This window comes from Nanorana parkeri, unplaced genomic scaffold, assembly GCF_000935625.1.
Source record: "Nanorana parkeri isolate BGI_ZX_2015 unplaced genomic scaffold, ASM93562v1 scaffold524, whole genome shotgun sequence".
NCBI classification, from domain to species: Eukaryota; Metazoa; Chordata; class Amphibia; order Anura; family Dicroglossidae; genus Nanorana; species Nanorana parkeri.
In genome coordinates, this window is record NW_017306792.1 from 968900 (window position 1) to 993715 (window position 24816).

Below are 24816 nucleotides of genomic sequence, written 5' to 3' on the forward strand. Positions count from 1 at the left end.
TGCAGGAGGCATTGTAACCCATCGGTACAGAGATCAAGATCTCTGCTATCTCCTCCAATGAATGCAGAGAAAAGGACTTTACAGTGAGTACAACAAATGCTATTTTTCCCCATGCCGCCTATGTTCCAGCATGTCACAATATTAATCTTTTCCAATGTACCCTGATACCACTCATGTTCCAGGAAACTTGTTTTATAAACTAGAGATACCTAAGTGCCATAAACAGCTCTAACATAGTGTTGTGTATGCTGGTGTGCTGGGAGAATCCCAAGGCTTTTGAGTTCTTTGATGGAACCTAGCAGGCTTATATGACTTGTCATATTGGCGATGCTTCAAAAGCTTGTAAAGGTCATCAGTTTAGAGCTAACCATGAATATTGGCCCTAAAATGATTGCTCTCACTCTGGTGTACACAGCGATAACTAACGTGTGATGCAATCGTTGTTTTGTGTTAGTATGTGCAAGTATGCGGGGATGGGAGAAAAAAAATATGGTGGGTGTTTTTAACCCCTTCATGACTGAGCTTGTTTTTAGTTTCTGTTCATAAATGACTGACACACTTTTTCAAATTTTTGCTGTGTGATTCTTCCACGTCAGTAATATACTTTCTTACAAAGTGCACCCACACATATTATATATTGTTTTTTAGAGGACAGATAGGGCTATATATTTATATCACATATGTGTACCTAACGCCTCACTTAGGACAAATAAAATATAAAAAAAAACAGGAAAAAATGTAAAGAAAACACTTTCACCCCAGATTCAATTTGTAGTATTTTTTTTTAGAAAAACAGCTCAGCTAAAAAAATGCACTAAATACATTCATTTATTTGTCCTTTATTTGGAAAAACCTCACATCCCTAGGATTTTAGAAATTGTTCTGTACTACTCGGCCTAAAACTAAAACCTAACATTTTAATCTTTTTTCTCTAAAAGCCAAAGCTAAAAGTGGTCATCTGGCATACAATGTCACTGTCACTAAGTGTCAGGTCCTCTGTGTTAGACCCCTAATGTCTTCTTTGCAGCCCACTGAAGCTGATCAAGCACAGATTGTTCTTGATCAGCTTCTTTCCTGGCTTCTCAAGCTCAGAAACTCCAAATGAAGGAGGAGGGAGGGAGGAGATCAGCGAACAGACATCTTGCTGGACTCTCCCCTCTACCTTCTGATACCTGAAATGCTGGTCCCCACAAAGGACAGCACTTCGGCCAGACGAAGTGCTAACTAGTAGTATGTTGACAGGTAAAGGGAGCAGACAGGTGACATAATCAGTCTGTTGCTGCTCCTTTACTGTCCAATCACATTATAGGGATGTGTAGGTGACATAGCTGTGTTGCTTAGCTGCAGTAGAGCAAAGTCACCAGGCAGGCAGTTAAGGCAGCTCCCATATATGTATTTAAATTTAGTATTCAGGGGTTTGCCTGAAGCTCAGCTTTAAGTGATCAGCATCTATCTGGGTATGCTTTGCACCAATGCACTATAGGCTCTATATTTCTCTTGCCTTTTCTTATAGTAGGTTATCTCCATCCTAGTCCCTTTACCTGTGCATTGATACTATGGTAACCACCTAAACCTGTCCTCTGGTTCCTAATATTCCTCTGTCTATTGTTTCAGCTGTTTGCCTGCTATGACTCTGCCACCTACGGTAATCTGGGTCTGCACACATCTGAGTACTGCCTGGCTGACAATTTAGGGATTCACTTCAGTTCCCTGCCACGTCTTCAGCTGCAGTCATTCGGGAATACCTGTGTGCTGTGACCCAGGAATGTCACAAAATGAAGCCCACATCTACTTAAAGTGGTCCCTGGTGAAAACCAGGCACTCTTTATATGTTGTGCTTTGAGGATTAAAGGATTCATTCCAATTCTTACATCCTGCTGAAGGTCAGCAATCTTTTACTCCCCATTGCTCTTGTTTCATAGTTTCACTAGATGAAAAAAGGTACAAATATCTGAAGACTGGATATTATGGGCAACAGCAGCAGTAGATGACAAGTAGCTTGACATTTTAAATGGGAAATGGATAACCGAGGAGGAGAATTGATTTTGTTATTGTTGGCAACAAGGTTAATACCACAGGACAGAGTGATAGACTTTTACTGTGATTTTTTAGTTTTGACCCCCAACTGTGACTTGTGTGACAACACGTTAGTGACAATACTGTATCTATACAAGAAGAATAGCAGGTAGTAGTGAACACTGGCAGTTAAATATCACATTCATGATGATTTTATGACAATGATAACATGTCCAATGATCAATTTACCAGCACTAGTGTACACTTAAAATGGCATCCAACAGGCACCGCATTGTTTTTATAAGAGGATAATACAACCCTAACCTTGCAGGCCTTGGGAAAAAGCAAGAAGAGGCAGGGGTGACTGAAATAGCATTCAAGGCAATATAGGGTAAATCAACAAAATGTCACCAGGAAATGAAGTTGAAAAATTATCATGAACTAGATAAAATCCTGGTTCTTGTTAACTGGATTGTTCATCTCTGCTTTGACAGTAGTTACTGATTAGCTAATATTATCCCTAATTGTCCCCTTTTCTGTCACTAATTATCTCTTGTCAGCTCTCCCTCATCATTTATTCCATTCACAACTCAGTTGACCGTTATTGATAACATCCCTCTCTTGTAATTTGTCTTTCAGTTGAAACTCATCATTTATCTCATCAGCAGTAAACATGTCAAATACTTATTTTGACAAACGATGAATCTAAGTCTGAGGAAAAAATATTTGAAGGAATATTAAATATTCAGACTGATATGTGATGATACTTTAGACCAGTGGTTCTCATCCTGTGTAACCTCAGGACCCACATTTGTCCTTGGTCATTAAGTCGTGACCCAAGTCGCACTGCAATGGAATGCACGGTGCGGGTGGTTGAACTGTGGGGGGGAGGTGCGTTTGGGGTTCTATTCAAATGAATGGCAACGCGCCTTCCACACTATAACGCGTAGTAGGTGCGATTGCAAGGTACAGTGCGTTAATGGCACAGGACTGTTCGGATAATGCACTGTACTAGCATAAACAGGCCCTCAAAAACACTAACAGACACACATACACACTTCCAAAAAAATGTTTTTTTTCTAGATCCATCCAGTCTTCCTACCTTATGAGAACTGAAGTGAATCCTCAGCTTGGGTCCAGTGTGGCTGCTGCGCCCGCTGTGACAGAGCTCCATCCATATCTGCATTGCTTGTACATCTCTCTTGTGTGCCGTGTAGGAGCCAGAATGTGACATCACTCCGGTCCAGGCACCTCTACAGGACATGCAAAGGAGTTGTGAGCAATGGACGTATGAATGGAGCTCCCTCGCAGCCATGCAGCATATTCTGAATAGCTGCTCAGTGCGAGAACTTACATTGCTGCGATAGGGGGAGGCTGAGAAGCCTCTCACTTAGAAAAGTGGAAGGCATGCGGCGACGCACTGAACACGGGGTCACGACCCACTTTTGGGTCACGATCCACCAGTTGAGAAGCAAGGCTAAGTTTAGACTAACCAATGTTCTGTGTAAAAACAATTTGTGATGCATGTTATCCAATATAAACATGTACTATAAAACATGCACTATAACAATAGAGGTTACAGGACAGTAAAATAAAAAAAAATACAAATAGGGGTCTATTCACGAAGCAGCCGAAGGATCTAGCCTTCGGCTAGCTTCGGCCCCAGGACCCCTTTTCGCTATAGCCCGTACAGCTCCCGAAGTCGACCAACACTGCTTTTTTTTTTTATTCTGACATGGAGCCGTTGGCTGTCGTCAGAAAAAAAAAAATTCACCATAGGAATGCATTGCTAGATTCTTATTGGCTATTTCAATTTGCAATAGCAAACTAGCTATTGCACGCACCCACTGCTGCTGTTAATCAGCAGAGGGGACCTGCAGTTCTCCATCAGGTCCCCACTAGTGATTGACAGCAGCAGAGGGCGGGTGCAATAGCTAGTTTGCTATTGCAAATTGAAATAGCATTCCTATGGCGAAAATGTTTTTTCTTTTCTTTTTTTTGACGGCAGCAGAACCGCCGGCCAATAGAAAACAGTTGGGCGGAGTTAGCTGTCTGCTAGCTCAGCACAATCGTTTTCTATTTATTTTTTTGTACTTTTTAAACTATTTTTCTGTTCTGCTCGGTCCCACAAAGGCTATTTACTCACTGCTGTTCGGCATCTATGAGAATAGACCGCACAGCAGCGAGTAGCCTGCCGGAGGTTCGGCTTAGCCGATCCAGATGTTTGGATCGGCTGAGTCGAACTCCTTCTGCACTTCGGGTCGGCCGAACATGCTGAGCATGTTCGGCCGACCCGAAGCCACGCAAAGCCACCCGATGTACAGCTGATTTTAGCCGGTATATGGCTGAAATCAGCCATACCAGCCTGAAGTGAATAGCCGAACAGCATTCAGGTCGGTCGCTTCACTTCGCTTCACTTCGCTTCAGGTCGGTCGTTCACTCGGCTGCCTACGGCAGCTTAGTGAATAGACCCCACAGTCTTAAATGGTATTGGTAACATAAAATGTCTAAAAGTCCTAAAAATACAGTGACAGCTTCTATAGCCCACACAGTTAAGTATGTTATACAATCCAATAATGAGGCATTAAAAGGAAACTTAACATTCACAAACCAGGTAGTAATCATTAAATGCATGAAAGAAAAATATGTGGACTAAGATTTGTCAATCTTTAGCAGTCAAATGGGTTGGGCAAATGTTATTCCTCATGAGATCATACCACTATACTTAAACATCACTAAGCCTATTTCACATGAAGACATTTTTCCACATATAAATCATATTTAAAACAATGTATCCCTTACAGACAATGCAAAGGTAACAGAGGTAAATGTTTTTTTGTGAGTTTCCTTCAAAAACCCAGATACTGGTAAATTAATTGGTGTGGGATGAAAGTGGTTTGCATGGGTGCATATTTGTATCAGAATCCCTGACAACTGGAAGCCTCTTGTTGGCACAAGAACTGATGTAAATAGTTATCTGTGCTAATATCTGTAATATGTTATACAGTATAGGAAATAAACATTAGTTACCTATACCGTTAAACAAAAGTATAGATGAAAAAGTTGAAGGGCGATTTTTCGTACCTAACCCAGTGAAATATTACCTATTATAATATCTTGTAAGTCTGCTTGAATTAGTTTAATTTCCATCTTTTGTAAAAATGTTACCTTGGGTTACCTCCAAATTCAGACTTTCCACTTTACAATGCATAGTCTGTCCATATAAGAATTTGGTAAATACTAAGGATGAGATTTGGGTTTGCCACTAACTAGGGTTTGCAGGGTAACCCCAGGATTCGTGAGCTTCGTGAATCATTAAACTTCACAGGTTCATCGCCAAATTCCAAAAAAGGAACAACTTATAATGCACTACATAGCTTGTGACCCAGTCAGCTGAGTCACAAGAGCCAATAATTTTAAGGAAAAAAAAACCCAGTATGTTCTATCTCAACTTCTGCATTATGCACTGACATACCTCCACTGATTTTGACCTGTACGGACAGCTTGGCCAGTTGCTGGTTGACCACAATATACAGATAGATTCACTCTACAATAAGACTACTTCATAAGTACATTACAGAGTATGTTTTTCCAGTCTTTCAAAGTATAAAACGACAATGACTTTCTAAGCCCAGTGTCTGCTTGGAAGCTGAAATTAGACTGAGGAAACAGGGAGGGTCTAGCTAGAACTTTGTTACCTAGCAAAATTTAATGACAAGAATCCCTCTTTGGACTTCAATGGGGTTCGCCTCAAAGTTTGCTATTCATACCTTGGCACATTTGCTCTACAGCATTCTCTTGAGGGACCTCTTATAGCTGCTCTAAAGCACATAACTGTTCTATACTTAGTAAAAAAATCAGAGAGCAAAGTAACACTTTTTAAAATGAACAGTTTAGTTAATTGCAAATTCACACGGTATAGCATCTCTAATCAAGGACAAAGACCTTTCTAAGACTCATCAAAACTTGCCTCTTGCTTTATACATTTCCTTTCATATATTACACTCTGTGTAATTAATTGGGAAACTGATTATCCACACAGAAATTGTTGGAAGGCTGGACTGATCACTGGCAAACTGTTACTAAATGCTCAACAAATACACTTATTGAATCAGCATACAACATTTTTAAATCAGGGGGTTCTATGTACCTTCAGATATATGCCGTACATATGTACTGATATATCTGAAGGTACTGAATATAATACTGACCATATTTTGCTGCAGTCTTTAAGTTGCTATTATATTTGTTCCAAAATCCATCCATAGAAACCTGTGCAATGTCTTGCTTAAAGCTTATCTAAACCCAAGAGAAAAAATGTAATATATTGCAGCTTATCCATCCTTAGATGTGGTGGCTGCATTTGTGTTCTTTTTTCATTTTCACCCCCTTTATTTTGAACTGTTGATCCTGCCAGTAAAACTCTATCTGTTCTGGGGAGATAATGCTTACATACAGGAGGGAGAGAGCACCCTCCTGAAATGATGGCAGATAGCAAAGTAGCTAATGCTTCCCTTGCTATCTGCTGTTTTTTTTTTTTTTTAGTATTCTGACACCTGCTGCAGTCAGAATAAAAAAAAAAGAACAAAAAAAACCACAGCATAGGAAAGAATAGGTAAATTGCTATTGGCTATTTCAATTTGCAGCTGCCAATAACAAGCTGGCTATAGCACCCGCCCTCTGCTGCTGTCAATTAGCAGAGGAGGACTTGATGGAGAACTTCAGGTCCACCTCTGCTGATTGACAGCAGCAGTGGGCGGGTGCAATAGCCAGTCTGCTATTGGCTATTGCAAATTGAAATAGCCAATAGAAATCTAGCAATTCATTCTTATGCTGGTTTTTTTAATGACTGACGGCGGCCGGCGGCTCCGCTGTAAAAAAAGAACAAAACAAAACAAAGACAGCAGGGAAAGGTTTTATGCTGCTAGATAGAGCAGAGTAAACCTTTCCGGGACAAAATGTTTATCTCCCAGGCATCCGGGAGCCGCTATACTATAGCGGGAGACTCCTGGAACGTCCGGGAGAGTTGAGATGTCTGATGTATGGAGGAGCACTGTTGCCACCCTAGGACTGAAAGTTTGTTAGAACTTCCTTTGATTCCCTCAAATGCCCCCTTGCTGTCAATGGATTAAGATCTTGCCAGCTGCCTTTCCAGTGTCCATTTAGATTGATTCAGTGGCTAGTAGTGACTTGAGCTCAAACATCAAGCCATGCCTCAGCAACAAAGTGAAACTAAATCAGAGAGGGTTACAGAAGAGACCTTGCTGACTCATAAAGGCATCTTTATTTTCCAGATTATTTACAGCTATGACAACACAACATTCCGGATGATGCCACTCTTTAATAATTAGGAAAATATTGCATAGATTTCACATTTGTGTTTTAGAGAGTTAATTGCTTCAGTGCCTCCCTTATGCAGTTTTATACATTTTATTATATATAAACCTTAACCTAAATAACAATTAAAATATTTCCCCATTATTATAAGGTGTAAAAGAGGGAGTGGCTAAAATTAAAAAAAAAACACTTTCTCTGTATTAATAATCAAATATTAAAATGGCAGTTTAATTCAAATTAATGTAAAATGTAAAACAATAATATGTGAGAGTAACCAACACATTGGCAAGCTACATATCTGAAAATCTTCTCATTTTATTAGGTCACTCATATAGGTTCCAAGATTAAATGGTTTGACCTGACAGGGTGTTATTTATGGCTATAATGAAGACACTGTCAGGTCAGAAGTTGTAAACTGGGAACTGTATCGGTGTACTACGGTAACTAAATGAAAATAATTTTGGCTAGATTGCATCTTGATTTGCTGGTTGCTTCCATTTTTTTCTGACATATAAAGAGAAGGTTTTTACACTATGTATCATTAGTTATAAGCAGAAAGTAAAAGTTTATTGTTTATACAAAGGATATAAAAATGTATCATGTCTGAGAAAATTTGATTTGAGTGGAGTGAAGTTATTTCAAGTCTTCAGGGTGGGTTGAGGCTTGAAAACTTAAGTGAGTATAATAATCTCCTCCAGAAACCAAGTAGGTAACCTGAGGTTAACCTGAATTAAGCTGCAGATCAGTTAGACCGCATATGGTCAGTTCAATATGGTTGCCGGTTGTGGAATTTGTTGCTTCCAACTTATTTCTAATTGTATGTTCCCCCGCAGTGCACTTTTGCGATTATTGTGTAGGATGTGTAAGGATTATGTAACTAGAGCAGGGGGGTTTCACACCTCCCATCCTGTACGGAGACAGTCATCATCTGCCTTTCCACTGTATTTTCAGTACATGGAGTTTGCACTACTAAAGCATCTTCTGGGTCCTGATACAGTTGCTATGCTGAGTGACTACCCTGGATGGTAAAACTCAAGAGTCGCTCAGCTATTTATAGTGGGCATTCAGAGGAGACCTAGTACTTTTCTCAATGGAGTTGTACTTTAATGCACTAAAGACCTATTGCCACTCTAGTTCAATGAAATGTCAGTGTTCGTTATAAGTTTTATGTTGAAAGCTTGCGTGTTTGTAATTTTGGTAATTTGTAATGTAATTTTTTGGTTTGTATATACTGTTTTTAATGTCATTAAAATTTATCTTTGAAAACTTTTTAGATTTCACCCTAAATGACTATGTTTTTGAGGGATAGAAATGCCACACGAATTTCACTCAATAAATATATATATATATATAATATATAGTGTGTGTGTGTGTGTTCATAATGTCACCCTTGGTTGAGATGCATCAATGGCTATTGTTCTTAGTCTGAACAACTATCATGCAGCCATATGCACATTGGTGGGCTATAAGCTGGCTCTTCTGTATTGTGCTTGAAGTGTGTTTACTTTGCATCCCCAGCACAGTGACTGCACTTTCAACAACTGTTCCCGGTCACTGTTTATGATGGGGAGCCAGGAACGCGTACTTAATCACGTGATGACTGTGACAGCCAATGACAATGCTCACCCCCGGTCACTGTTTATGATGGGGAGCCAGGAACGCGTACTTAATCACGTGATGACTGTGACAGCCAATGACAATGCTCACATGATCCAGAAGCCCGCCTTCGCCTCCTCCTTCAACCCCTTGAAGGACCAGTGGAAGCTGGTGGCAAGGTTATTGTGTATCTAAAGCAAACCTTTTTTTAGTTATTGATGGAGCATGGAAGAGTTTGAATTGTCCTGATGCCCATTGTTGCTGGGTCAAAAAGTAATTGGAAAGCCAAAATGTAATGTTTGTCACCTGATAGGAGATAAAGAAAAATCTGCCAGTGGGGACACCTGTGAAAACTGTTGACTAAGTTTTTGAGGGATAAAAATGTTTAACATTTCTCTGTTTAGCATTAGCATTTAGCAAAGGTTTAGCATTGAGATACACCTGGTAACTGATATATGCTTTTATAATGTGTTCTGCTGATGAAGAACTAGAAGTGTATAAACAGTTGCTTGTAACACAATTGCTCCTTAGTAACATGAGCAAACCATATCTTCATAGGGTTTGCTCATGTTACTAAGGAGCAATGGTGTTTCATTACCTATATTAAGACTATTACTAAATATAATTATTTGCTATATCTCTAAAGGCATTGCTAAACTTCCTAAAATGATTCAAGGATGAATACCCACCATGTTTAAGCTAACCGTTGTAGTAGACCTTGTTTCCCAATCAGTACTGTCTGATAGCTATGGTATTTATAAAAGGGTTTTGTGCTTCACCAGTACTAATATTTCTGCTTTTACACGCCCCATCATCTTTGCAGCTTACAACTCTCCGGGGGACAGTTTTAGAAGATTCAGTGCCATCAACAGCAAGGCATGGTTTAGCACGTGGCCTTCCTCACAAAGAAGTGCTTGAATATGTCATACCGGAGCTTAATGTGCAGTGCCTTCGACAAGCTCTGAACTCTCCAAAGGTCCCAGAGCAACTACTCAAACTAGATGAACAAGGGGTATGTCTTGGTTACATTCATTTATTTGTTTTGGTATGACAGCCAAATAGTAATTATCAGCAAGATCTTTGTATCCTGTGACCTTTAATTTTTAAGCTGTGCTCCTCCAAGTGTTCCTTTAAAAGCTGCTGCACACACTGGGATTTGCAGCACTTCCTGTTCAGGAGACCAGTCACCCCTTCCAGGTCTCTGTGTACTGAGTGATCAATCTCCTCAACGCCTTGCTTTAGTTCCAGTTCAGGCAACACTGATGCAATTAAGTCAGTGGGAATGTAGTATTTTCAAAGGCAGCATATCTCCCCACCCTGCTCTGCCCACCTGCCTGCTGGATCCTCCTCTTGATGACTGCTTAGCATGGTCCTTTGGGTCCTTGCCGTTGACATCATGGGCCGTTTGTCTACAATTTACACAGTGCTGGAGCATGCTATATAATGATAGAGTAGGGCAGATGGAGACTGGGGGGAGGGTGGAAGACAAGCCTGGAGATGAACTTTAAGTATCAATATAGATAATCAGGCAGTCCAGTGTAGGGGTGCTCAGTGAATTAATCCAAGCATGGCATTACTTAAAACGTTTTACAGTGTTCTGCAATGATTATCTGTCTGCTTATTTTTTGCATTTATCATTGCTCACCATCTATCCCAAGCAGCAACAGAGTAACACTTGCAGGCAGCAGTCTATTGAGTTTATAGAGAAAACTATTCATATTATCTTACTATTTGCAGCATGAGCAACTGTTCATAAAGAAGTAATTGTTTTCGGTAAATGTATCCTGTCTAGTAAAAGTCAGAACATCACAAAGTGTCTTCTTCATATATGATATGAACATGGTCCAGATGTAATTTTTTTTTTCAAAAACAGTAAACAAAATTCTAAGAAATCAGTTCAAAAAGGTGTTCTATCATTAATCTTCTAGTCAGATCTGGTTATGATAGAGTTAAATGTACATCTATATGCAACAGGAATAATCCCTAAGATATTTTGAACAGTATGCCTTTCATCTTATTAAAGCGTAGGCAATCCTCATTTACTCTTGCAACTTCTTAACAACATCATCAAACACTCTTTCATATATTATTTAGTGTGAAACTGCTAAATTTCTGGCCCTAGGCAGAGATTATTTAGTACTGAGTTCAGCCTAATTGGCCAGCAATTTGAATATAGCAGCAGTGGTTATCTGCACTACATTAGTTTTTAATATCGCTTAGCACAAGATGAATAATAGAATGTATGGGAGATAGGGATAATACATTGTCAGTGGCAAAATAATAATGCATAATTACACTATGTTCACATGATATAGTTTCCTGTAAGACAATAACTGAATATGTCAGCATTAGTGCTTATTTCCTAATGATTAAAATGACATGATTCTCAAAATGTGAGAGCTCCAAAGGGTCTATTTTACAACAAATCCGGCTTTGTTCAAATAATAAAAAAAAAAAACATAGGGCATCAGATTATACTATACTATTATAGGTAGCCCTAGCCTACAAATATATCCCACTAGCATTTTACTCCAACTTAGCCAGCTATGTGCTCAAACTTAGTTCATCAGTACAAATTCCATTAAGTATACCAATGCTTATACAGCTCCAAATATTAAAAGTGTTGAATTTGTACATTGTTTACACAATCCTTAAGGTGCCCATACACTGCTCGATTCTCGTACGAGAATCGGGCGACGCCCCGAAGATGAGCTGTGTCGGCCGCCCGGCGCCCTTGTTGCCATGGCACCCTGTGCAGCCGCACTGCTCGCACACCCCTAAGGCCGGCCCTGCATACGACCATCGCAAGACAAAAGTCTTGCGATGGTCGTAAGGTGTATGGGCACCTTTAGTCTCATATTGCTTGTTGCAGGAAGGTACCAAATTTGCAATCACAGTGTCGTTAGTTAATTTTTATAAACAAGTGGTTACACCTTGCACATAACAACTCCACCAGTATGCACTTGCAGTGTAGCAGTTCAAACTTATAAAAGTCTACAAAGTCCCATTCGCAGACATAAAACGTGTACAGCATCTGAGCATGGGGTCAATTACACAGCACGTTTCAGTTATATAAAGCTACATAGAGAAGTCCCACAAGTGACAAGATTACTAGTGATGGTTAGATTGAACAGGGTCACTAAGATGCCATCAGTGCAATTCCTTACATGTTTTATGTGCAATAGGCCTTTGCCAAAGGTAGTCACTGTTCACAGTCGCAGCAGCCATCTATCTATTTATGGAAATTGCCACCTGGTAGTTAGAAGTAGCAGTGCTGTGTCATATCCTCACAAGTTTACCTGGAGGAAGGACAATCTGTTCAATGTTCTGGACTCCTCAGTATCACAAGTTTCTTATGCCCTTCTTGTGGGCTTCATTGTTCAGACATTTGCTGTTATAGAGTGACAGCCCTTAATCCCTGTCTCTCAATTGTGCTTCACATGGTCTTCCAAAGGTGACTACACGTGTCCATTTGAACACACATTGTGCAAGCATGGTCCACTGTTGTCACCATTAAGAAACTTAGGTGTACGTTTAATAAACTGTGAAAAAATAATTACATAAATAATATTTAATGAAATATTAATTATTTCAATATTGAAATAATAATACATTTAAAAAAATAGAACTATATTTCATAATCAACAAAGAATATTTATGAATTAAATAATTAACCACCTGCTGTCAGGCTGTTGTAATTAAGGCCGCATTCACACCAAGCGATTCGCAAATCGCGCGTTTGTCGGGCAATTTGCATTTTGCGCGATATCGCGCAAATGCTTGCATTGAGCAAGCTGGAATCGCGGCAAAATCCGCTCCAAAAAGGGTCCTGCTGTAGTGACGCACGACCCGTGACATCAGGACCCTTTGCCCCATTGCCATGCATTGGAGAGCGATATTGCGCAGTAAATAGCCGCGATATCGCGGGATAAATCGCTCTATGTGAACGGGGGCTAAACGGCCGGACAGCGGACGGAATGCGAGTGGGCGTTTTTAAATGTCCTAACCCACCAAAGAAAAACAAAGAGATCTGCTGAGTAAAGTTAACTCGTGATAAAGCTAGTTTTATCACAGTTTATTAAACGTACACCCTAACCTGAAAAATGCCATACAACAATTGCTCGAGTGTATGCATGTAGACAGGATTGACTGCAAAAAGGTGCTGGCTTGCAACAAGAGTGAGAAAAGGTAAAAAAAAAAAAAAAAGATATGCCTCACTGGTTACAATCTATTGTTGTTGCTGTGGCAGGCTTCATTTTTCATTGGTCATAGAAAAAGAACATTTTCATTTTTCATAAGGTATTTTTTTTTTCCACTTTACTGTAAATGTTTCAGGGAATGGATATGGGCCAAATACACCCTCTCTCTCAAGCCCACTGTTAATGTATACATAAACACAAAATATATATTTCAATATAGAAGCCAGAAACATGTCAAGGCCCAGAGACAAGAAGTCTGCAATACACCAGAAAAAAACAATCAAGACATAACAAAAATGTATCTGATCGAAATTCCATATGCTAAATTGATAGAGAGACAAACTAAGAGACGGTTGCAAAAAATCAAATTGCTTTAGAACACATTTGCAGAAGAATCTATTGTTATCCAGTTAGGCAAATGTCAGCCATACAAATAAATACTGTATGGATCGTAATCTCTTTTACACCTGCTGGTTGCAGGGTATCTAGTCATCAACCTACAACAGTTCACTCTTCTTCGGTGTGAAAAAATGGCCATCCATTATTTTTGATTTGGCAACATCTTCCAGAACCATACATTTTAAATCACTTTCAGGGTATGATTGATTTGAAAGATGTTTAGGTATATAGGAAACAAACTCCTCCTAGCAGTAGTGCCTGTAGACATGGACTTACAATGCCAATTGGGAAATCCACTCCTAACAAACATAATCTTAAAATTTACATATAGCCAAAAACTCTTCTTTAGTTTTGGAGCAGGGTTAAATCCCTTGCCATGTTTATTTGTTTTTTTCTGTATATATCCTATTGGAGAGATTTCCCTTTACGTCCTGTCATACAAACTAAACAGGAAGTGAGAACATTTCTCTAAAGTGAGGGGAAATCCTCTCTTAAACAGTTGTCATCAGAAGATTTCCCCTTGCCTCCTGTTCAGTGACAGCCGTAAAAGTTTGGATTTCTTATCACTTTCAGTCTTGGTGACAATGGTCACTAGGACAAATAAAGAGTGAACAAAGCAAAGGATCACTTCAATTTATTTTACTTAAGCTTACCTTACTCTGTTTCATATTTTTTGCAAGAACATATACTTATATATATATTTTTTAGTTATTTATAAAATTGTAACTAGTAGAAATTTGTTTTGAGTGTAAAATAAAATATTTGCCTGAACCTGAAAAGTAATTCTTCTATTTTTAGCTGAGCTTTCAACACAAAGTTGGCATTCTGTACTGCAAAGCAGGACAGAATACAGAAGAGGAGATGTACAATAATGAAACTGCAGGGGCGCCTTTTGATGAGTTTCTCGATCTCTTGGGACAACGTGTACGTTTAAAGGGATTTAATAAATACAGAGCACAACTAGATAATAAAAGTGAGTATTGTAAAACACTTCTACTCTTCTCTTCCTTAATGAACTGTTACCTTTATCAAACCCTTCTTAAGCAGCCTCAAATGACTAAGGTAATTTTGGCCAAAGATAAAGTTCACAAACACAAAAAATAGTGGTATAAAAATGTAAATATACATATGTTGCGTATCAAAAGTTAATGATTGGTATGGTAAATACAAAAATTAATTATTACTATACCTTAAAGGGTCAATTTGCCTAAAAGCGATATTTTAGCTAAAGAAGAAAGAGATGGTGGGCTGAGTTAGCCAAAGGCTTCTTAAATGTCTAGGATTCTCTAACAGGGAGATCTCTCTTACTGCCTCTGTTCAAATACACCTGTGACTTTTCGGTGTTCTCTTCCACATTTGCATGCTCAAGCACATCCTGTTGCATTTCCCATAATATACAGTAAATAAATAGCACAACAGGGGGGATTGGGACTCCTCGTAATTGCTTTGGAACTGAACCGCAACAGATCTCACCAGCATAGAGATCTAAAACATTGTCAAGTTGTATAGCTTTCCAGCACCTACTAATATTGTAACAGCTTTTACTATACTGACAGCTCCACTCACTTTCTTCATTCAATACATTTTTATTAAGTTTTTCAAATGTTCAAACATGGCAAACACTGAATACATGTGGTGTTTCATACATTTAAATAAGAAAAATAAAATAAAAATAAGACTTGCTGCACCAAACTGGCATGCATCAAAGCCAGTAGAGATGACTATCACCATGTACAAGATCATGCAACAGCAATACAGGAAAATATACAAGCAAAAATAAATATAATAATATAAAATATATTGTTATATTAGAAAATAACCTAATAGGAATTGATTCAGGTTACAACCCGAGGGTTTCTTATCAAGAAGGGCAACAAAAGGGTCCCTTTGAAGTGCAGAATCCACTCTGGATTTGAGCTCCACCCACTTTTAATTTAGTATTTCCTTTCACTTTCTTTTAATATGTTTTCATGAAAATTACATTCCATGAATTATTATATATTTTACCTATTATACAGTACAATGTTTTTATGGTCTATCATCAACCAAATTAATGTTCTTATAATGTGTGCCAAGCAGCTATGTGTAAAAGTTTGAAAATGTAATTATACATTTGTCTTGTTATTTATTGTTTTGATTAAAGCTGAGCTCCAGGCAGATCTAAAGAGTTATCAATGCAGTTTGTATTCATTAAAAAATTATTAAACGCATTTTTAATGAAACCAAAATGTGATTTGGTATTCTCCTCTTGTAATCATGTACCCAAACTCCCAGCAGACTGGGAAATGGAGCGTTAGCAACAAGAACCAATTAGACATGCTGCACGCACTGGGGGTAACAAGTAACCTGGTGACATGTCACGGTTAACTTTTCTCCCATGAAGTTTGGAACAGGCAACAGTGTGGGACATAGGCCAGTGGTGCTCTGCCCGGGTGTCATTACTTCTGCTGGGGAAACCACATCCTCAGTTCTGGCTTGCTGTTGGGGCAGGAGGACGGCTTTCTCCTCTACCTGGATTCCAAACTGCTGCTGGGGAGGAAGGACGACCACCTCCTCTTCCTGTATCCAAATTTGTTGCTGGGGAGGGAGGACGACCACCTCCTCTTCCATACTGCTGATCTTAGTGCTGATAGTCTTTCCCTAACCAGGTCACACAGCATAACGCACTCAAACATAACTCAACCCCAATACACATTTAACTTATAAACTCATCACCATGTCGTCACACTTACATTCTGGGATCCAGCGCTGGCACCTCCTCTCCCCCCCTCACATTGCCACTGGCATGTCTGGGTTTTTACCCGGAGTGTTGCAGCCTGTGACATATCACATGATGCATCATGTGACTGTTTCTTCTATTTAAACCTGAGTGGGACTACACACTGTCACCGCTCAAGCATACTGTCAGTACACTTCCTGAGCTAATAAAGTTGTTTTATTGCCTAGCAATGCATCTCTGCTGCACCCCAGCCTGTTCTCCGCGGTACCCACAGCCCTGTCACTGCTGCACCTACAGCCAAAAGTCTCTGCTCTATCCCAGTCTTGTCTCTTCTGCACCTGTAATGCAGTCATTGCTGCACCTGCAGCCAAGTCCCTGCAGCACCCCAGGCTGGTCTCTGTTGCACCCACAGCCCAGTCACCACTGCACCTGCTGCCAAAGTCTCTGTTGCACCCACAGCTTTAGGCTCTATGGTACCTGCAGCCTTTGCTGCCCCTCAGCCTTATCCACATTGTTTGCTACAGCTCCACTGCACCTTAGCTGCACTGACAGCCTCTGTAGCACCCACAGTCCCAGCTCCATCAGTCATCCCTGCATCAGGGCAGCCTGTATCAGCTATGCACAGATTGAAGTCCCCTCTCTGTGGGCTGGCATCATCACGAAAATGCAATCCTCCAACGGCTACACGGTCATTGGAGTTGTGGTGGACAGGTTCTCTAAAATAGCACACTTTTTTCCCCTTCTCACTCTTCCATCTGCTGCAGCATTGGAATCAATCATTATCTCTCCAGCCCTGGGCTGAGTTCACCAATAATAACCTTATTAATTCAAGCGCCTGGTAATTACCTTTTCTTTTCGTATATGGTAACCACCTTGGGTTACATGGGCTTATGACATGTCTGCTGTAGCCATCATCCAGACCTCAACTCAGAACTCAATTTAGTCTCAGGTACAACAGTGTCTACTTGAATTTACTTCTGGATACAAAAGATCTGCTGACTGCCATTGCACCTAGCTTTCAGACTGGAGATAAAGTCTGGCTTTCCACTAAAAACCTTTGCCTCAAAATGCCATCTACTAAGTTTGATCCACGTTAAATTGGTTCTTATATAATACCATGGTATATTGGTTCTTTGTAAATTTCAGCCAAGGTCAATTCTGTGTCATTTAAAGGAGAACTATGAGGTGAGTGAAAATCACTTATCCTCATAGTTCGAGCTGGCGTGCATCGGCTCAATAGATCTGGAAGTGAGTGAACACATACCATCGCTTGCTCACTTCTCGATCATTTCCCTGCAGAGAGAGCGGTGACTGTTAGTCACCGCTCCCTGCAGGGATTGCCCCGCTCTGATCCTCCAGCGCTGACTGAAAAAAACAAAAAAACTGGATGCATTCCTAAATGCATAGAATATTACTAGATATTAACATTTTATAAGTAAAATAAACACCAGAGATGGTTGATCCAGGGAATATCCGGTGGCCTATGGGATCAGGAAGGAATTTTCTTCCCCCATTGGAGCAAATTAAACCATGCTTTATAGGGTTTTATGCCTTCCTCTGGATCAGCTGTGGGTAACTGTGGGGATAGGGATCTGATTATGGAGTTTTTTCTATTTCTTTTCTCCATCAGTTGAACTTGATGGACTTGTGCCTTTTTCAACCTGACTAACTATGTAAGTGTTTATAGACCTTCAGAAATGCTTCCAGTGAGCACTGAATCTGACGGGTTTTTATGTGTAATTTAAACCATGGCTGTTAAGAGTTCTATTATTGTTATCTTATAAACCAGGAGTAGGTGGATGAGCTGCGGCTTGACGTCAATATTCACTAACGGATACAAGTTGAGAATAAGTATGAACTATATACAAGTTGATATTCGCAAACTGCTAGATACACTTTAATTTTATTTAAAGGAGAACTATAAGGTGAGTGATGAAATTAAACTGTCACACGTCGGCTCAATAGATCGGGAGGTGAGCGAACACATACTGTCGCTCGCTCACTTCTCGATCATCTCCCTGCAGAGACCAGCGACTGTCAGTCATGGCTCCCCACAGGGATTCCCCCCTCCCCGCTCCGATCCTCCAGCTTTGACTGGCGGAACGGACGGGGGAGGGGCGGGTACAGCTGGCTCTCCCTCTAGATAGGCAGAGCCCGCTGTCACTCACGCAGCTTGGTGGATCTCGACAGTAATGTCGGGATCCACCCTGGCTGCGGCGGTCTCAGTATACCGTGAGCTGTAGCCCACGATATACTGAGCTTTGGGTCATGGGAGGATGCTAGTATATTTCCTCCCGTGACCCTTAAGAGAACTATGGGGAAAAACACTTACCTCATAGTTATCTTTTAAGTTATGTCTTCCATTACATCACTGTATACCCAATACCTCTCTTCTGAAATTGATGGTTTTCCCGTAGATTTTCTTACCCTACTCCAATTATTTCTCCTTGAGCTTTTCCTTATAGGTATACATGGTCTATTAAATCTCCAGAGGCAAGTTGTATTACCTGCTGGATTGGAAATGCTACAGCATAGATGATCACTCATAGTCCTTGGCATCAGATTTTTTTGCTCCTCACCTTGTATGGCAATGCTATTGCCTTCTCTCTTTGAAATCAGGTGACAGAACCCTGTAAGAGGGGGAGGTAGTGTCATGGTTACTTACCTTCTGAATTCCAATGCTGGCACTTCTTCTGTGTTCTGCTGCCGTAGACACTGCCAGGTTTTACACATGAGACATTACATGACTGCTTCTTCTATTTAAACTGGAGCAGGACACACTGCAAATACTCAAGTATAGTGTCAATACACTCCCTGAGCTACCAAAGCTGTTTTACTGCCTAGCAATGCACCTGCAGCCTAGTCTCTGTTGCATCCCAGCCCATTCTCCACTGCACCTAAAGCCCAATCACCATTGCATCTGCCACCAAAAGTCTCTGCTGTACCCCAGTCTGGTCTCTACTGTACCCACAGCCTAGTTATTAATGCACCCACAGCCAAAGTCTCTGTTGCACTTTAGCCTGCACTCCACTGCACCTGTAGCCCAGTCATCACTGCACCTACAGTCAAAGTCTCTACAGCACACAGTCTGGTCTCTGCTGCACCTGCAACCTAGTCACCACTGCACCTGCAGACCAGTCATCACTGCATCCACAGCCATAGTCTGTACTGCACCCCAGCCTGGTCTCTGCTACATCCACAGCCAAAGTCTCTGTCGCATCCCAGCCTGATCCCTGCAGTATCTGCTGCCCAGTCACTGCTGCGGCCACAGCCAGAGACTCCACTGCACCCACAAGTTCAATTTCCACAGCACCCACAGGTCTGCCGCCTCTCTTTCTAACCCACTGTCTTAGCTCCACTTCCATTGAAGTTGCAGTCTCCCCTACACCTTAGCTGCAATCAAAGTCTCCGAAGCCCCCACGGCCCCAGTTGCACCATCTCTGCATCCGCAATCTCTGCTGCATCCACAGTCTGACCCCTGAATCCTGCATCCACTGTCTGACCTCCACTGAGCCATCTCCGCACTTGCAGCCTCCAGCCTCATTTCTGTCTCCAGCTGCCCAGTATCTTGTGCCACTCTCACGCTCCAAGTCTCGGATACCCGGCACCGACCCTCCTTCATGTCCATTGAGTGACCTGCAGGTACACCTTAAACTCCATTTGCAGGGAAAGCTGTCACATAAAGCAGCAGGGACCCCATCTCGGTTTGTGACAGGATGAGATAGCTGAATAAGCATTGCTGAGCTTGTCAAACTGCTGCTGCTTCTTATTTATCTAATCACAGACTAGGGGTAGGAAGGTGACCTATCTGTATAGTTAAACTGCAGTAGAGAAAAGTATGTTCCCCAATTTTGATGTGCTGTCTCATACTTAAAGTGATATTACAGTCAAAAGGTTTTTAAGGTATTTCAAATGCTGATGAAATCACTTACAATGGATGCTGCTTTTTGATATTTAAAAGTTTTAGTTTCCTGCAGAATCAGCTGGTCCACTGAGAGATGGCCCTCATATCCTGATTTCGGATAGTTCCTTTCCCCTCCAGGGTCTTTTAAAGCCACCCTTCTGTGCGCTAATAAGTTGTGTGTGTGTGTCTCCACAAACACACAGGCGCAGCAAGATACTCCCCTGCTCATCCTCCCTCCCTCCTCCATTCTCTCTTCTCCAAGCTATTAGATAGGCAGCTGCTGGAGACTGCTCTGTCCCTTGTGATTTTGTACTGAGCAGGAAATTCAGGGAAGCTGAGCTGAGAGAGTTGGAGCTGGCTGTTTGGGAACATGATGACTGTAAGTATTTGAGCAAAAATGTAAAGAAATACTGCTGGGCAGTGCATTTTTGTTTGATAGGTTTAAGAATTTAACACTACTTTAAATTACTGGATCAACAGGATACAAATACTGGGAAAAGTAAAATAGCTCTCATATTTGTATGTCATCATTGTATGTATCTGTTTGCCTGGTTTGCCTAGACTTAAAAGTATTGTATATTTCATGTATCTACCTTTTACCTATTGTATTCAGGCCTAAGAAAACAGAATTAAGAAAATGGTTTTGTTTCTTTTTAGTCTGGTAACAATAAAATATTGCATATGAACAGTTCATACTCCCCACTTACAGCCAATAGGTGAAAACCTGAGGCAAACCAATAGTGTTCCTACAGGCTGATTTACTTCAAAAGCGACTTGAATAGCTATGCACACAACTAAATGAGTCGGATGAGGGACAGACTGTTCTGTGCTAGATGCAGGCAGTGCTAGAACAAAATAAAGTTTTCATTAAAGAATTATCAAAGCCATATAAAGCATTGGGCTATAACATGTAAAAAAAAAAAAAAAAAAAAAATTTGACCTAAACCATAATAGTGGCCCTGAACTCCAGGCAGATATAAAAGATGCAACTGAATCCAGCTCTATTTATTAATAAATCATATTTTTTTTATGCAAGCAATGTAAGTACCTGAAAGTAACCTGTTATTAGCCTTGCAATTCAGTCTACATTAGAGCTCAGAGTGGGAGAGGGAGAAGCAGCACAAAAAGCCAATCAGGTGTGCTGCACTGCTCATGTGCTAACAATGAACATGCTCTTTCAGAGTGACAGAGAAAGGATCTAATCAGATGTGGCTTCTCATGTCACTGTCTAGTCACAGGCTTGGTGAGAGACAAGAACTGTGTTATTTAAAGTAGAACTATGGCCTTCTTCCATTAAAAAAATGTGCTGCAGAACTTCATTATAAGTGCATCTATAATTACAACTTTCTCTTGGTCCCCCTGTAAAGTCCCACAGATACTTGTTGATGCTGCCATTAACCTCTTGCCGTCCGGCCGTAGTAAAAAAACGGACGGACGGCACTGCTACATCTGCGGGTTGCCTGCACAGTGGTGAATAAATACCACCAAAAGAAAGCTCTATCTGTCCCCAAAAAAGGGTATAAAATTCATTTCAGTACAGCGCTGCATGACGGAATAAATGTCAGTCAAAGTACCGCAGCGCTGAATACTGAAAAATGGCCTGGATGGGAAGGGGGTTTAACACCGCGGATGTCAACTGGTTAAAGTCCACCTAATCAACTTCCCGTGATGGTGTTGCAACAATATTGCACTGCTCCTGAATTTGGAGCAAAGTTGCCACTCTCATGTGAGCTGTTCCTGCTTACATTACAATGGTATGAGAACATTTTGCAGGGCATGTGTGGCTATTGGCCACTGTAGCCTAACATTGTGCCTGTAGCTTGTCAATCACCATCTGGCCACACCTAGATCTGTCCACTGATTTCTGGATTTACAACACTACCTCTGTTGCTGAAATCCTGCAAGTGTGAGCTGCAGTGTCTGGGAGGGGGGTGTTTGACACACAAATAAAGGAGGATTTGACTCAGTCCGGGAAGTTTTATTTTTGCCTAGTGACGTTTGTACATGCCTTCACAGCAACTGGATTTGGGTCTTTCTTAGACTGTCATACGGCATCCTTTAAAATGTAGCAGAAAATATCAGGTCTCCTGGAGCCTTTGCAGGCAGGGTTGTGCTGTGTGGCCAAGCTTTGTAAATCTCAGAAATAGATTGATAGCATCGCAATTCACTTAGCAGGTAAAATGCCTCCATAGTTTGCATTCCATATAATCTATTTGCTTGGAGTTAAGCTTTAAATTAAAAAAGAAAGGTATAAAAAATATTTTCGTACGCTAGTTCAGAAATGTATTGGACGTTTTTTATTATATAAATGTAAACTCTGATGTAATGACTTTCTTCTCTTTAGCTGACTCTACAGGAACACATTCCCTTTATACAACTTACAAGGATTATGAACTCATGTTTCATGTCTCTACAATGCTACCATATATGCCCAAAAACAGACAACAGGTATGGTTTTGCCTTCTCATGTTGTGATGTATTAATATGTATTTCGAACAATCCAAAATATTCTGGTTGCTTTTGCAAAAAAATAAACATATGATGATGAAGAAAGTGTTCACAGTTAGGAACTAAAAGAGGCATTTGCAGATGACTCATTGCAAATAACAAGTAATCAAGTGTTCCATTCTATTTTGAAAACTGAATTTAGAAAAATCTCTCAGCATTTTCTAACATTATATTTATTGATGTGAAATGGTTTTATATTTGTTATATTCTAGAATTCGGAACAATGAAATGTTGCCAATCATTGAGTCAATGTATACAATAATCAGTTGTTGTCAGTAATAAAATGTTTTTATACAAATGGCCTGAATGTCATTATGTTCAAAATTTTAAGTAATCAAAAGTATAGTGAGGACCATTTACATTATATAAGAGGATAAAAGAAAGCATTGGTAGAAGATCATACAGTACATACTTCCTATTAGTGGGGAGGTTGGACCCAATTTCAAGGTAAGTTATTGGTTGGCATGGTGACATTCCTGGCCTAGAGGAAACTTTAACTTCCAGGGTATCCGTTTTTCATCATACAAGGATATATTCTGTTTTAAAGTATGTGTTTTACTTTATAATATTCTTTTTTTTTTTAACTTCCTTTCTGTCTGCTGTACAGCTTCCTGCTCTTTATTTTAACAGATATCTGTGGGTTTTTTTTTTTACCTGGAGAGAAAAAAAGAGGTCACATGACCATGCTTGGTCATTTTCACCCTGCTCTGCACTGGAGGACTCAGGTGGTCCCAGCACATTACTGCAGTAATATCCACTGCGACAATGATTGACATTTTGCAGACATGTCTTTTTAAGCTAATACACAGTGTTGTCCAAATGTAAACTGCACAAAATAGTAAATCCGATGTGTTTTTCGAACCAGATGAAACCTCGTCCCATCCTATATGCATGCCTGTGGGAACCCCAGTGCACAGCAAAGGTTCCTGCTCCAACTTCTCAGTCCAAGCTGCTAAAACACCGGCACATGGACAAGGATCTTCTCCAAATATCACTTTATTTTAATTCAGCATAAAAACCAGCAAAAAAGCTTAGGTGTTTCAGCCCAAACTCTTGGTGTTAGTCATAGACATATAATGATAGAGTGAAATTTGGATAAGTTCCCTGTCCATGTGCTGGTGCTTTAGCGTCATATATCAGATGTGTATTACATGTGTTTGCAGTCCAGATCACGCTGCATAGCATACGAAACTAGTCTGAGCTACCTTTCCATACTTCTTACTGTTATTGTATAAGTGAATAATACAGCATACTTTATCAATTGATACAACACGGGCTTGTTCACACGATGTGTTCATCTGCCAAGATTCCGCAGCTAGATGTAAACAGCATATTGATACCTGATATCAGTTATCTGCCTGAAAGGTGGCCCATAATCGTTATCAGTATAGATTCTGAAAAAAAACATACTTTATAGTAGACTATCAGTTATGCCAGATCAAAATGTATTTATAGGCACTGTGCTTTTACAATTTTTATTTTGTCTGGAGACAGGGTCATTTTAAAGCTTATTTATTGCTAGTGAAGAGTATGTAAATGCTTGTATTTCCATAGCCTGGTGACAGGTTCCTTGTGAGAATTAGAAAAGACAGGTATATGGAAGCTGTCATTGCTGATTTGTTTTTTATAGTTACAAGCTCTGGGGCTTTCATTCTTATCTGACTTCACTAGCTAGTGACTCACTTAAGTAAAAAGAACATGCACCCCATGTGACTGCACAATAATAGGGTCTTCTTTAGATTCACCAATATGAGGACCTACTTATATTTTCCATTTAATTTGTATAAAATCAGACAGGCCTTTTGTACTAAATAGTTGTTGGTAGATCCTAAGGAGATAGTACTGACAGATTGTAACGTGTCCTGTGAGCTGAAGAGCTGTCAAAATTTGAAACAGTTTTAAGAGTTTATCATAGCAGATGGTTCTAGCTGATTTCTAACAATGATTGGAGATTTTCCTGAATAAATAAATTATAAAGGGTTACCTGCATTTCAAGTGTGTGTGTGTGTGTATGTATGTATGTATGTGTATATATATATATATATATATCTATATAGATATATATATAGATATATATCTATATAGATATATATATATATATATATACACATACATACATACATACACACACACACACA

The 24816-nt window shown here is 40.1% G+C and overlaps 1 protein-coding gene across 1 annotated transcript in view; it reads left to right on the forward strand.

The window, feature by feature from the left end:
• Positions 1–24816, forward strand: part of SIPA1L2 (signal induced proliferation associated 1 like 2) — a 130754-nt gene that overhangs the window by 23651 nt on the left and 82287 nt on the right. The window contains exons 3-6 of the mRNA XM_018561436.1: positions 9773–9961; positions 14346–14520; positions 22515–22618; positions 23628–23687. Of these exons, the coding sequence (XP_018416938.1) occupies positions 9773–9961; positions 14346–14520; positions 22515–22618; positions 23628–23687 (528 nt within the window). The remainder of the gene's footprint in view (positions 1–9772; positions 9962–14345; positions 14521–22514; positions 22619–23627; positions 23688–24816) is intronic.